The sequence below is a fragment of the Vulpes vulpes genome, chromosome 8, assembly GCF_048418805.1.
Source record: "Vulpes vulpes isolate BD-2025 chromosome 8, VulVul3, whole genome shotgun sequence".
Classification (NCBI taxonomy): Eukaryota; Metazoa; Chordata; class Mammalia; order Carnivora; family Canidae; genus Vulpes; species Vulpes vulpes.
The window spans coordinates 2,795,133-2,809,751 of record NC_132787.1 but is presented as its reverse complement, the minus strand read 5'-3'; the positions used below and the strand labels follow the sequence as shown (position 1 = coordinate 2,809,751).

The 14,619-nt window shown below is 50.7% G+C and overlaps 1 protein-coding gene and 1 pseudogene across 1 annotated transcript; both read left to right on the top strand.

The window, feature by feature from the left end:
• The first annotated feature begins 2,150 nt into the window (after window positions 1–2,150).
• LOC140600057 (breakpoint cluster region protein pseudogene) lies at window positions 2,151–3,539 on the top strand (annotated as a pseudogene).
• Window positions 3,540–10,716: 7,177 nt separating this feature from the next.
• Window positions 10,717–12,838, top strand: LOC112921255 (keratin, type II cytoskeletal 8-like). Its single transcript, XM_026000497.2, has 3 exons — window positions 10,717–11,004; window positions 11,939–11,970; window positions 12,411–12,838. Exons 1-3 carry the CDS (start codon window positions 10,751–10,753, stop codon window positions 12,515–12,517), a joined length of 393 nt encoding a protein of 130 aa, XP_025856282.2. The 5' UTR covers window positions 10,717–10,750; the 3' UTR covers window positions 12,518–12,838.
• The last annotated feature ends 1,781 nt before the right edge of the window (window positions 12,839–14,619 follow it).

The window sequence follows — 14,619 nt, the reverse complement described above, 5'->3', positions numbered from 1 at the left end:
TGAAGAAAGAGAAATTAAGGAGTCAATCCCATTTACAATTGCACCCAAAAGCATAAGATACCTAGGAACAAACCTAACCAAAGAGGTAAAGGATCTATACCCTAAAAACTATAGAACACTTCTGAAAGAAATTGAGGAAGACACAAAGAGATGGAAAAATTTTCCATGCTCATGGATTGGCAGAATTAATATTGTAAAAATGTCAGTGTTACCCAGGGCAATTTACACGTTTAATGCAATCCCTATCAAAATACCATGGACTTTCTTCAGAGAGTTAGAACAAATTATTTTAAGATTTGTGTGGAATCAGAAAAGACCCGAATAGCCAGGGGAATTTTAAAAAAGAAAACCATAGCTGGAGGCATCACAATGCCAGATTTCAGGTTGTACTACAAAGCTGTGGTCATCAAGACAGTGTGGTCCTGGCACAAAAACAGACACATAGATCAATGGAACAGAATAGAGAACCCAGAAGTGGACCCTGAAATGTATGGTCATTTAATATTCGATAAAGGAGGAAAGACTATCCATTGGAAGAAAGACAGTCTCTTCAATAAATGGTGCTGGGAAAATTGGACATCCACATGCAGAAGAATGAAACTGGACCACTCTCTCTCACCATACACAAAGATAAACTCAAAATGGATGAGAGATCTAAATGTGAGACAAGAGTCCATCAAAATCCTAGAGGAGAACACAGGCAACACCCTTTTTGAACTCGGCCACAGTAACTTCTTGCAAGATACACCCACAAAGGCAAAAGAAACAAAAGCAAAAATGAACTATTGGGACTTCATCAAGATAAGAAGCTTTTGCACAGCAAGGGATACAGTCAACAAAACTAAAAGACAACCTACAGAATGGGAGAAGATATTTGCAAATGACCTATCAGATAAAGGGCTAGTTTCCAAGATCTATAAAGAACTTATTAAACTCAACACCAAAGAAACAAACAATCCAATCATGAAATGGGCAAAAAACATGAACAGAAATCTCACAGAGGAAGACATAGACATGGCCAACACGCACATGAGAAAATGCTCTGCATCACTTGCCATCAGGGAAATACAAATCAAAACCACAATGAGATCCCACCTCACACCAGTGAGAATGGGGAAAATTAACAAGGCAGGAAACCACAAATGTTGTAGAGGATGTGGAGAAAGGGGAACCCTCCTGCACTGTTGGTGGGAATGTGAACTGGTGCAGCCACTCTGGAAAACTGTGTGGAGGTTCCTCAAGGAGTTAAAAATAGACCTGCCCTACGACCCAGCAATTGCACTGTTGGGGATTTACCCCAAAGATTCAGATGCAATGAAACGTCGGGACACCTGCACCCCGATGTTTCTATCAGCAATGGCCACAATAGCCAAACTGTGGAAGGAGCCTCGGTGTCCATCGAAAGATGAATGGATAAAGAAGATGTGGTTTATGTATCCAATGGAATATTACTCAGCAATTAGAAACGACAAATACCCACCATTTGCTTCAACGTGGATGGAACTGGAGGGTATTATGCTGAGTGAAATAAGTCAATCGGAGAAGGACAAACAGTGTATGTTCTCATTCATTTGGGGAATATAAATAATAGTGAAAGGGAATATAAAGGAAGGGAAAAGAAATGTTGGGAAATATCAGGAAGGGAGACAGAACATAAAGACTCCTAACTCTGGGAAACGAACTAGGGGTGGTGGAAGGGGAGGAGGGCGGGTGTTGGAGGGGAATGGGTGACGGGCACTGAGGTGGACACTTGACGGGATGAGCACTGGGTGTTTTTCTGTATGTTGGTAAATTGAACACCAATAAAAATTAATTAAAAAAAATAAAATTAATAAAATGATGACTTAAAAACCCAGTCTAACAAATATGTGAAAGACCTATTCCTAAAGAAATATAAATGTTACATGAAATGAAAGATAACAAAGCAGCCTTAGATAAATGAAGAGTTAGATCATATTCATAGATTGGAAACTTTATTATTGTAAAGATATTAATTCTCCTAAAACTGATTTACAGGGTCAATGCAACTACAATCAAATCCTAAATAAGATCTTCCCTAAGTCTTAACAAGTTGATGCTAAAATTTATGGTGAAGAATAACAATCAAGAATAGTCAAAGCGTTATAAAAGAATAAATGGGATAAGAAAGAATGAATGAGAGCAGCTGCGGCCTCGACGGCGACTACGAGGACGCGGAGCTGAACCCCCGCTTCCTGAAGGACAACCTCATCAACGCCAACGGCGGTGGCAGGCCCCCTTGGCCGCCCCTGGAGTACCAGCCCTACCAGAGCATCTACGTCGGGGGCATGATGATGGAAGGGGACGGCAAGGGCCCACTCCTGCGCAGCTAGAGCACCTCGGAGCAGGAGAAGCGCCTTACCTGGCCCCGCAGGTCCTACTCCCCTCGGAGCTTTGAGGACAGCGGAGGCGGCTACACCCCGGACTGCAGCTCCAACGAGAACCTCACCTCCAGCGAGGAGGACTTCTCCTCGGGCCAGTCTAGCCGCGTGTCCCCCAGCCCTACCACCTACCGCATGTTCCGAGACAAAAGCCGCTCCCCGTCGCAGAACTCCCAGCAGTCCTTCGACAGCAGCAGCCCCCCGACGCCGCAGTGCCATAAGCGGCACCGGCAGGGCCAGGTCATCGTGGCCGAGGCCACCATCGTGGGCGTCCGCAAGACGGGGCAGATCTGGCCCAGCGACGGGGACAGCTTGTCGGGCAGGCTGCCTCAGGATGGCACCTTCCATGGAGACGCAGATGCGTCGTTTGGAACGCCACCTGGGTATGGCTGTGCTGTGGACCGGGCTGAGGAGCAGCGCCAGCACCAGGAGGGGCTGCCCTACATCGATGACTCGCCCTCCTCCTCACCCCATCTTGGCAGCAAAGGCAGGGGCAGCCGGGACACACTGGCCTCAGGAACCCTGGAGTCCACCAAAGTGAGTGAGTTGGACTTGGAAAAAGGCATGGAGATGAGGAAATGGGTCCTGTCTGGAATCCTGGCTAGCGAAGAGACTTACCTGAGCCACCTGGAGGCACTGCTGCTGCCCATGAAACCTTTGAAGGCTGCTGCCACCACCTCTCAGCCGGTGCTGACAAGCCAGCAGATCGAGACCATCTTCTTCAAAGTGCCTGAGCTCTATGAGATCCACAAGGAGTTCTATGATGGGCTCTTCCCCCGAGTACAGCAGTGGAGTCACCAGCAACGAGTGGGTGATCTCTTCCAGAAGCTGGCCAGCCAGCTGGGTGTGTACCGAGCCTTTGTAGACAACTATGGCGTCGCCATGGAAACGGCGGAGAAGTGCTGTCAGGCCAACTCTCAGTTTGCAGAAATCTCTGAGGTACTCATGACTCTGTTCAGATGGGTGCACCCCTCCACCTCCCACAGATGGAACGTGGGCTGGTCGTTGGCACACTGTGACCCAGGAGAACAAGGTGCACCAAACCAACTTCTGGTTGTAAATCTCCACTTTCTTTCCAGATACTTCTGGGTTGGCTCTGTCAGCCCAGTATGGGGGACACAGGAGGGAGCGGCCCTGTAAGTGCCCTCCCACCCCAAGGGCTGAGGCCTAGTTCTGGGGCTCTGCTGAGTGCCCCAGACAGATGCTGTCTTGCACCGTCTTTGTGCAGTAAGCATTGTCCATAGTTCTGGGAGGTCTAGTCATGAGGGTCCTGAGGCTGACTATGCACCTGGTTGCTAGAGAGCAGCTGGGGAGGTGTGGTTTGTACTGTTCCTTCTCTAGCCTCCCTGGGGACCTTGCTTGCCAGGCAAACTAAACAGCTAGTGCCAAAAAAAACAACAACAACAACAACAAAAAAAAACAAAAACAACAACAACAACAACAAAAAACTAGTTCCCTTTCAGAGATAATTATAAAGCTATTAACTGAGTGTAGTAGCCACAAAAGGATAGAAAAATTGGCCAATGGAACGAACTAGAGAGCCTTTAAATTGGCATATATTATATATATGGAATGTGGCATATATAGTATATACATATTAGATATGCTTTATGTATAATATTTTTATTATAACACATGATACAACATGCATTATATAAAAACATATTATGCACATATCACATATTATATATGTTATACATAAAATACATCATACAAGTCAATTATATATATACAAATATATATCAATTATTGTGTGTATATTATATAAATATATTAAATATGTTAACTATATATATAAATATAATATATAACTGGGTGCTTGGGTGGCTCAGTCAGTCGAGCACCTGACTCTTGATCTCAGCTCAGGTCTTGATCTCAGAGTCATGAGTTCAAGCCCTGTGTTGGGTTCTACAATGGGTGTGGAGCCTACTTAAAAAAAAAAAAAAACTAAAGCTATATGTAGTATATAAAGTTATATATATATTTTTTACATCTGTATCTTTGATATGCAATAATGATATTGCAGATCTGTAGTAAAGGAGGGATCATGCATTGGTTACCCACATGGGAAAAAAACGGAACTGGATTCTTGCCTTCTATCATACACAAAATCAATTCCAAGTAAATTCAAATTATGTCAAATGCAAAACCTTAAAATTCTTAGAAGAAAAAACTGGTGAATGTCTTTCTGACCTTGGTATAAGGAAGGATTTTTTTAAAAGATTTTTTTAACTTATTCGTTTGAGAGAGAGAACAAGCGAACAAGAGCATGAGCAGGGGGGCGGATCAGAGGGAGGGGGAGAAGACTCGCCACCCAGTAGGGTACCTGATGTAGGGCTCCATCCCAGGACCCTTGGATCATGACCTGAGCTGAAGGTGGACACTCAACTGACTGAGCCACCCAGGTGCCCCTAATGAAGGATTTTTATGCAAGGCACACCGAATGCTTAACGTGAAGGAAAAGGTGGGTAAATTAGGCATTAAAATTAAGAATTTTTATTTATCAAATATACACAAAGTGAAAAGACAAGAGGCCATAAACTTGAAGGTGATATTCGTATTATGTGTAAGTGACAAAGCGTAATACTAGAAGTAGAAATTTATATAGAAATATAAAACCACTTAGAATCTAACAAAAATAAGGCAAACAACCCAACAGAAACAATGGGCAAAAGAAAAGGAAATTCAGACAGATAATACATACTTAAAGAGATATTCAGCCTCGATGGGAATCCTGCAAATGCAAAGCAAAACCAAAAAGGAGACTGATGATATCATTTCATTGGTGAAAATTAAAGACGCGTCAGAAAAGACATGAATCTGGAATCTGATCAAAGTGTAAATTGTTATTACAACAGCTTTGGCAAATAATTTTTGTCTTGTAATATTGAACATTTGATTCAGAAATTCCAGTCCTAGATTTGTGACACAGAGAAATCCTCACCTACGTCCATCAGAGGACATTTAGAAAAATGTTCATAGCACCAACGTTGTAAGAGAAAACAAAACAAAACAACAATAGAGTCACATAAAGTGTTGTGCATTCATTTAATAGGATGCTATGAATCCTAGCGGAGGCCTCCTGGTTTCATTTTATATATATATAATGAAATATATATTCTATATAATTATATATAATATAATTATAATATAATATAATATAATATATATAATACATAATATAATAATATATATTTCATTATATATTATAATATAATATAATATATATATATATAAAGTGAGTCCCTTTGCTAAAGGATATCCCTTAAAAAACAAACCCCAACCAAACAAGGAAAGTTGAAAAAAAAATTCAAAAGAAAGCAAGGGAATAATGACACAAATTCAAGGAAGTGGCCACCCCTAGAGCGAGAAAGAACGGGGGACAGGCTAGGGAGGGAGTGTGCAGGCACATGGAAATTACTAGTAACGTTTGGTTCTTTTTTTGCTTGTAAGTGGACTTGTGGGTATTTCATTTTCATTATATTATTAAATACATAAAAAAATCAATATACTATTTATAAGAAATGAAAACGCAACAGAAGGCCTAGTTGAAAACCTAAAGACAGAACAGGAAAATCTAAACAGGAAATCTAAAAAAAAAAAAAAAAAAAAAAAAAATCTAAAACAAAAAACAAAAAACAAAAAAAACAGGAAATCTTACCTAAAACATAAGACCGTGAATTCAAAGCGGAAGAGCGTGTTAAGGTGAGCGGCAAGGGCGTCAGCGTGCATCGAACATAGTGGGAGTGAGAAATTCTTCACGAGACTTATTTCCGCTTATGTGCATGGATATGTAGGTAGGTACTGATTTGCGATATAAAATATATTTCCTATTTTGAGTTGTGATTAAAAATTGGTTTGCCAGCCAGTATCCTAAACAGCCTCTTGTCAAAGCATAGCGGCAGATACGTACCTAAACGTCCATACCAGCGTTCTTAGAACGAAGACAAAAGGACACGCGCGTATACTCCTAGGAGAACGGAGAAGCAATCGCACACTAGGGTACTACGCAGCAGTGAAACATAAGTAAAGTTACATGCATCAAAATTCTCACAAATAGCATGTTGGAGAGGGAAAAGCAAGTCACAAAAACAGTGTAACTCTATTTTTTTTTTTTTAAAGATTTTATTTATTTATCCATGAAAGACACAGAGGGAGGCAGAGACACAGGCAGAGGGAGCAGAAGGGTCCACGTGGGGAGCCCGATGTGGGACTCGATCCTAGGACCCCGGGATCACGCCCTGATGCTCAGCCACTGAGCCACCCAGGGGCCCCTAATTTTGTTTCTATAAAGCTTAAAGTTAGACAAAACTGAATGATTGCTTAGGGATTCACGCGCACATGATAATAAAGAAAAGCCGAGGAATGCTTAATACAGAAACCCGGGATAGTGGCTACTTTGGAGACTGGATGGGGTCAGGGACAGAGATGCTGTGACCAGGAAGGGGTCCACGCGGGGCTTGGAAGGTACAGGTGGGCACACAAGGATTTGGTTTATTACTGCTGCTGTTTCAATCGTTAAATGTTTGTTACGTATACTCTTTTGCATGGATGAGAAGTTTATTTTTTATTTTTTATGGATGAGAAGTTTATAAAACAAAAGGAAAACGCTGCTCAGCTTGTGCTCCTGGTCCCTGGTTACTCCTTCAGCTCAGAGGATCATCCTACCCGGAGTTCCCTGCCTAGTCTTGGAACTGCAGCCCCTCCCGTCCCAGGGACTCTCTCCCTCCTGTGTATCCTCCCACTGCTACCAGACAGGCCTTCCTTTTACTTTTATTTTTATTTTTATTTTTATTTTTATTTATTTATTCATGAGAGACACACAGAGAGAGGCAGAGACACAGGCAGAGGGAGAAGCAGGCTCCCTGCAGGGAGCCCGATGTGGGACTCGATCCCGGGACCCCAGGATCAGGCCCTGGGCCGAAGGCGGCGCTACACCGCTGAGCCACCCAGGAGCCCCCAGACAGGCTTTCCTAACTGCACACCAAGGTGGTCGTCTGCTCACGCACCTTTTGGGGCTCCCCCCATTTCTCACTCCATATGCCCAAACTCCTTGGCTCTGCATGTTCCCCCCACCTGAAGGACCCTTCCCTCCCTCTTCTCCTCCTTCCTTTAGGTCCATTCCAGCCCAGGGACCTCCACAATCCCACTTGGGTTGACAGAAAGACCCCTTCCGGCCACTGTCAGAACTCTGCAATTATAACAGGGTGAGGTCACAAAGCCCCCAGAAAGGAGGGGCTCTGTCCTCAGAGGCGTCCTCAGAGGCGAGGGTTCTGGGAGCCACTTGGGCTGGAGCTGGGCTTAGGGAGGAGAGTGCAGCTCATCATCATGGTGAGACTTGTCCCTGGGCGCACTGGGTCACATGGGACAGGGGGGTCCCAGACTCTGCCCAGATCTGCTGGACGCAGCTGGGCCCAAGCTCGTGGGCAGGGACTGCAGCTCTGGGGCAGGGGCGCAGGCAGGGCCGGGCTGGGGGCTGGGGCAGGGGCAGGGGTGGGCGGGGCGATGCCTGGATGGGGCGACCCCCTTCCCCGCCCTAGCTGCCCTGGAAAGCATCTCGCATGGGGCTGGTGTGAACGGTTCTTGTCCTCTGGGTTAAGGAGTGTATGCGACTGTATGTTCCTTGGGGTGGAGAGCAAAGAGGTGGAGAGCCAGGAGGGCTTAAGAGGCAGCCTAGCTCAGCTGTCGCCCGGCAGGGTCACTCATGTCCCCCTGGGGCCCTACCTCCTCGCACGGTAGAGGTCGTGAGCCGCGCCCAAGGCGAGCTAGTGGAGACGGTGACAGCCACCTGGCCTACCGCACAGGTGGGCATGAGCTGGACGTGACGTGCTGGAGGCCTAAGACCTCGAAGGGTATGAGGTCCCGTGTGTAGGTACCGAGCCCGGGCTGTTTACCGGGGGCTCTGCGGAGACGGGGCGCACGAAGGGAAAGGCCCCCTGGTTCTGTCCCTCGAAGACAGCACCCCCCATAGTGGCCTTGGCTTTGGGGAAGGAGCTGGAATCAGAATCCCTGACACTGATGAACAGCATTCATCAAATTAAGGAAGTTTCTTCAAATTCTTAGATTCTTTTAAAAAATATTTTATTTTATTTTTTAAATATTTTATTTATTAATGAGAGACACACACACAGAGAGAAGCAGAGACACAGCAGAGGGAGAAGCAGGCTCCATGCAGGGAGCTGGACGTGGGGCTCGATCCCGGGACTCCAGGATCACGCCCTGGGCCAAACTGCGGAGCCACCCGGGGATCCCAACAATATTTTATTTATTTATTTGAGAAAGAGAGAGAGAGAGAGAGAGAGAGAGAGAGAGAGAGATAGCACACAAGCAGGAGTATGGGCAGAGGCAGAGGGAGAAGCAGGGAGCCCGATGTGGGCTCCATCCCAGGACCCCGGGATCACGACCTGAGCTGAAGGCAGACACTTAACCGACTGGACCACCCAGGCGCCCATATTCTTAGATTTTTTAAAAGTATTTTTCAAATTAGGAATCACTGCTGGGGTTTTACAAAATGGCTTTTGTGTTAATTGAGGTGATCTCCTGCTCTGAATGACCGTAACTGACTTCCTGAAGTTTTGCTACCCCAACGCCTGGGATGACCCCTATGCAATCCCAAGCCCACAGCCTCAACAGATTACCACCCTGCCTCCTTCCTCGTGCCCTCTGCTGCCATCCCCTTCGGCCTCTCCAGACCCAACAGTGCCCACCAGGGTGCCTGCCAAGTGCATTGCATTCTCTCGACAACCCTTGGCGATAGAAGAGATTATCACCCCCATTTCACAGATGGAGAAACAGAGGCCCAGAGCAGTTAGATGCTCTGTCCAAGACGGAGGGTGGACTGGTTGGCACTGGGGCTGTCTTGCTGGCCTCAGCTGAGTGTCCCTGTGGGCTCTCCCCGCCTCCCCGGTCCTCCCCCTGTGCCCCCCACAGTGCGAGGAGGTGCAGGTAACCGTGCAGAAACACATGCGCAGCCCGAGGCACAGCAAGGAGGAGCTGAACAGGCTTAACCAGGCCATCCAGCGGCTGACTGCGGAGGTGGACGGCGTTAAGAGTCAGGTGAGGGGTGGCTGGGGTGGGGGGGTCCCCAGGGTGACGAATGGCGGGAGGGTGTCCATTATCTCCGACAAGCCGACTGCTCATCCTCATCCTCCGGAACACACGGGCAGAGTTTCTCCCCGTGTCTGAGCACACGCGAGTGTGGCTGTAAGCGTGCGCCCCGCCGCATCGGCCCAGGGCGCTCTGCCTTTCGTGTGGACAAGTGTTAACACGCAGGTGAAATACGTACAAACACGGAGGCTTGCACGCATTTCATCTTCTGTGTGTACGCACATTTTTGTATCCGTGTGTATTTTTCAGAAATTGCACAAGACTTTGCCTGGCCGTCCGGCTTTCTGGGTTCTCTTTAAAAATGTGCAGGTTTGGCGACATTTGGCTGGAGAAGAGAGAGGCCTCTGTCTTCTCTGTCGCCTTCACACGGGGTCACGCTCCCTCTGTGGGCCACAGACACCCCCCGGCTCCCCGCTCCCCGCCCCAGGTCGCATCCTTCGACACAGAGGCAGAGGGCCCTTTGCCGTTTCTCATCTTCTTGGCTGGCATGTGGAAGACGAAAGGCACCTGTCCCGCGGCTCTAAATTAGAGAAATGAGACGCTGAAAACATGCGGGAGGTCCTGGTGATTGCAGGACAGTGAGAATGTGGAACTGGGTACTACTGCTCTAGAGCTAACTTGTGGCCTTGACGTTTTGATGCCTCCAGCCAGGCCTCTGTAGGCATTTGGGTTTGCAGCTCACGCTCTAGGACTTGGGGAGCAGAGGTGCCCACATGAATGCTTTCTTTCTTCCACGTCTCTGCCTCTCAGCTGCCTCCCTTTCCTCCCAGCCACCCTGTCAAGCCCCCCCGCCCCGCCCCAGCCCATGCTGTACCTGCAGAGGGAAGGGGTCTGCTCCCTGCAGATGCGGGTGCCCCAGGCCCGGAGGGGTTCTCCTGTCTCCAGGAACTGATGACCATGAGGAGAGGGGCAAGCTGTCTGGGTTCCAGGGGGTGGCACAGCGAATGGGTGGCCCTGTCACGGTTCAGTCTCCCACCAGCCTCAGCTGTTCTGACTCCCACCCCTCCCACCCCGCTTCCTAAGCACCAAGCACACCTCGCAGGGCAAGCGTTTATCATTGCTGTGTTTCCCCAGAGACTACAGGTGCTGGCCCCTAGTGTCCACCCTGGGAGCCGGGCAGACACACAGCCGCGTTTTTCGGAACAGGCAGGCCCATTCTTTACAATGATCTCTAATCCTTCATTGGTCCTCCAGCCTCTCAGAAAGGTCTGGATCCTTGCAGGGGGGGAGGGTGGCAGCCAAAGATGTCCTGTCTGTGGTCTTCCTTTTGCCCCCAGCCCTGTGAACTGGACAGAGCCACAGAACCACCAGCTCTGCGGGAGGAGGGAGCCTCAGACAGTGCCCAGGGCAAGCTGGCCTGGCTGGAGGCCGCCCTGCAGCGAGCCAAGCACGACATGGCCTGCCAGCTGCGCGAGTACCAGGACCTCATGATCATCAAGCTGGGCCTGGACTTTGAGATCGCCACCTACCGCAAGCTGCTGGAGAGCGAGGAGAGCAGGTGAGGGCTGGGCGGTGCCTCGGATGTGGCCGGGATGAGGCGTGCTGGGGTGTGGAGGTCACTGGCTGGGTCCTCACCAGCTGGGGAGGGGTGGGGAGAGCTGACCTGGGTATGCAGCGACTTGTTCTCCTGGAGCCACCCCCCCCCCCCAGCTTAAGGCCCTTTAGACAAAAAGTTCCAGCTAATGAGCACCCTTGGCACCTGGCAGGGGACTACTCGTGAGGTCATTCCCCCGCAGGGTCAGAGAGCTGGGGCCAGTCTGTCCATTGAGCCCAACCGGGGGGAAGAAGGTCCCCAGTGTGCAGTGCCTTGTCCTCAGTCCAACCTTCTCCCCCCAGGCCTGGGGAAGGCAGGGTTTTTCGGAACAGGTAGGGCCTGGCTTTTAACCTTAGACAGCAGAGACCCAAGGGCTGAAAGCTCCAGCTGGGCACCCCAGACCGAGGGGAAGGAAGGGGAACCCGCCACGCTTATTCTCTCCTTTCAACCCCACAAAACTCCTGGGAGCTAGGGGGCATCATCCCCATTTTACAGACGGGAAAACTGAGTCTTGGGGGTATACCTCAAGGACGCACAGGTCCAAAGTGACGGGGTGAGGCTTGATCAGTCCTCTTCAGAGAGTTGAGCTATCTCCTCTGTGGTGTCCTTTAAAATGCCCCCTTCGTGGTTTCTCCTTTTAGGCTAAGTTTGGGCCGAAGAAAGCGTAGATCTTCTGCCTTCTCTCTCCTCCAGGAAGTCATCAGTAAAACTGAGCTACCTGAATTTAAGCAGGAAGGACTGAGTTTAAGGTCCCGAAGGATCTGATGCAAAAGGGGACCCAGGAGCGGGCGGGGTGGACAGATCGGGGAGAGTCAGTCGGGAGGGTTTTGTTTTGGGGAATGAGGATTATTATGCCCAGGAGGTATGTGAACTCACCGCTTCCTCCTTCTCCCTGCAGGCTTGGTCTGGGATTCGGGACCGGGAGCCTCCGTGAGTAGATGATAGACTTAGCTTGGGTTGGAGGGATCGGGTCTCACCCCCTCTCCTTTGTGTTCTTTTGGGAAGGGAAAGGGTCTGCTTCCTCTGTGTGTCTCCTTTTTGGGGGGTTTCATCTCGTGGGGGTGATTCTCCGTGTGAGTTGGGGGGAGGGGGCCGTGCAGTCTGTTGTTCGGGGGCAGGTTCCGTTGGTTTGTCCCGGGGTGTCAGGGGAGGTTCTGCGGGTCTGTCCTTGTGGGAGAGACTGTTTCATTCTGCCCTGGGGAGGCTCTGTGCCCCCGACTTCGGGGAGGGGGCGTTCCTGAGTGTGTTTCTCGGGGGAAGGGGCCTGGGCATCATGACCTGGGGGAGTTTGCACCTCCGTCTCCTGGGGTGGGGGTGGGGGAGGCGGGCCTGGGCATCAGGAGTGTGTCTGTCTGTCTTGCCCCCCCCAGCCGCTCTGGGCTCAGCCCCCCGCAGCCTGGCCCGCCTGCTGCCCCCCGGAGGAGCGGGCCCCGGTGGCCTGGAGAGGAGCACCCCTGGCGGCGGCTGCGGATGCTGAACCTTCCTGCACAGCTCCCCAGAAGTCGAGGACCCCAAACTCCTGCCCCAAAGCTGAACCCTGTGCCCCAGACACCCCTCCCATGGAGCTGACCCTCACCTTGTCTTTCCCCCTTGCACCCCCCCACCCCTGCCCCACCCTGGAACGTCAAGTCTTGGAATCGGGCTTACCAGGGACCGTGACTGCCCTGTCCCCTGGGGGAAGGTAGCTGGGCTACCTTGGGGGACGCTGTGCCACTGGGGAGGCCCAGTACCCTGCTCCTGTCCCCTGCCCCCCACTCCTCTTTCCCTGGGACTCCTCCTCCTTTGCAATAAAAAGTTCTTCAGTGGCCCGAGCCCGGCGGGGCTGTGTGAGCTTGGATTCCTCAAGCAGTGCCCGGAGCACAGCGGGGGCTGATGGGGCTTGGGGCGAGGGGAGACAAGGAGGGGACACTACCAGGAAGCAGCCCTCGCCCTGTGCTGCGTGGGTCCACCTGACTCCAGCTGGTGATGATGCTACAGAACGAGGATCCCAAGGGTTTCGGTGTGGGGGTGGGTGACCGAGGGCCCCTGGGGAAGGTGAAAGGAGGGGTCCTTTCCTCCCCAGATCTGCTTGTTCCCCAGCCGGGGGCCGGGCAGCCCCGTGTCTGGCAGAGCTGCTGAGCGCTGGCTTCATTCACCCACACGCCGGCTCCACAGACAGTGCGAGGGGCAGGTGCAGGGCTGAGCGAGCAGGGCACTCTGGTTCGGGGGGGGGGGGGACGCGGCCAGAAACGGGGAAAGCAGCCCCAAAGAGAGTGGAGTGGGGTGGGGATGAGGGCGTATTGTCCTCCGCTGCCCTGGCAGGGGCGCCTGAGGACAGGCTCCGGGGGAGATGCTCCTCGCAGACCGGGGTTGGGGCGTGTGAACACAACTGGGTGGCCCAGGTCCCCGTTCTAGTGTAACAAGGTGACTAATGGGGGGATGAGAATGACATACCTTGGAGGAGGAGGAGAGTGTGTCTTTGGAGTCGCATGGAGGGCTCCAGTCCTACCTCTACTTCTAGGTCTAGTTTGCTCTGAGTTTTCACGAGGCAAGTGGACTTCGTTGGGGGTGGGGGTGTGCATGGAGAAGACAGGCCAGTTTGGGGTGGGGGTGGCCAGAAAGGGCTGGGTTTCTGGGTTTCTTGGGCTCTTTCTTTGTCACATAGGCCCAAGCCCAAGAGAAGCTTCCACTTGGTGAGCTCACATTCTTTTCTGTTGCACAAAGGGTTACATCATCGACACATCTGGGAACAATGGTTTCTGCTTTCCATGTCCCTGGGTGGGGTAAAGGTGCGTCATTGGCCAGAGGCCCTGGCTTTACCTTTTAAGGCACACTAGTGCCAGGGTGTCTGCTGTGTTCTTCTGGGTCCTTGCCCAGAAAACAGGTATCCAAAAGGCCCCCTTCCTGGGTAAACAGAGCAGTCTCATGCAAGAGGAATGAGACCGAAACTTGGCCGTAAGGCTGCCGCTCGTACCCGAGGGGTAGGGGACATGGGTCCACTGGAGCCCCATTTGGTCAAACGACCAACACGAGCCGTGTAAACATTCTTACCACACGCCCAGTGCAAAGTAACTGCCTGAAAGTGGAGCCGCCCCTCTTGGAGATTTCTCACCTGGGCTCCGCGTTCCCTGCGTTTCGCCAAGAGGTAATGACATTCTGTGATTTTCAAGGTCAGGTTTTTCCAGCTCCTGCTGTGCTGATCGTGTCAGGGGAAGGACTTAGAGGGAAATATCACCTAGGAGGTGTTGGCAGGATTTACGGTGAACATCCCGCAGCCACATCACCGAGGACTGGCTGCCCACATTTTCCCATTCCAAATCCCAAGCCTGATGTCACTCCAGGTCCCAAGGGCTGCCAAGCCAGATGAGGCTTGCGTGTCTTGTGTGGGCCACCAGCAATGTTTGCGGTTTGGGGACCGATTCCCTGAGTGGCTACAGGCCACATTCCATGCTGGGGCGGGAGAGAACTGTTTGGTGCATTTATAGAGAGTCGTTTACCAGCCGATTTAGAAGCTTTGTTAGTCGAGGTGACTTCTGAAGGGAAGCAGGTTGTCACCTGTTTAGTCATCACATGTCTGCGGAAGGGGACCGTGAAGGGGAC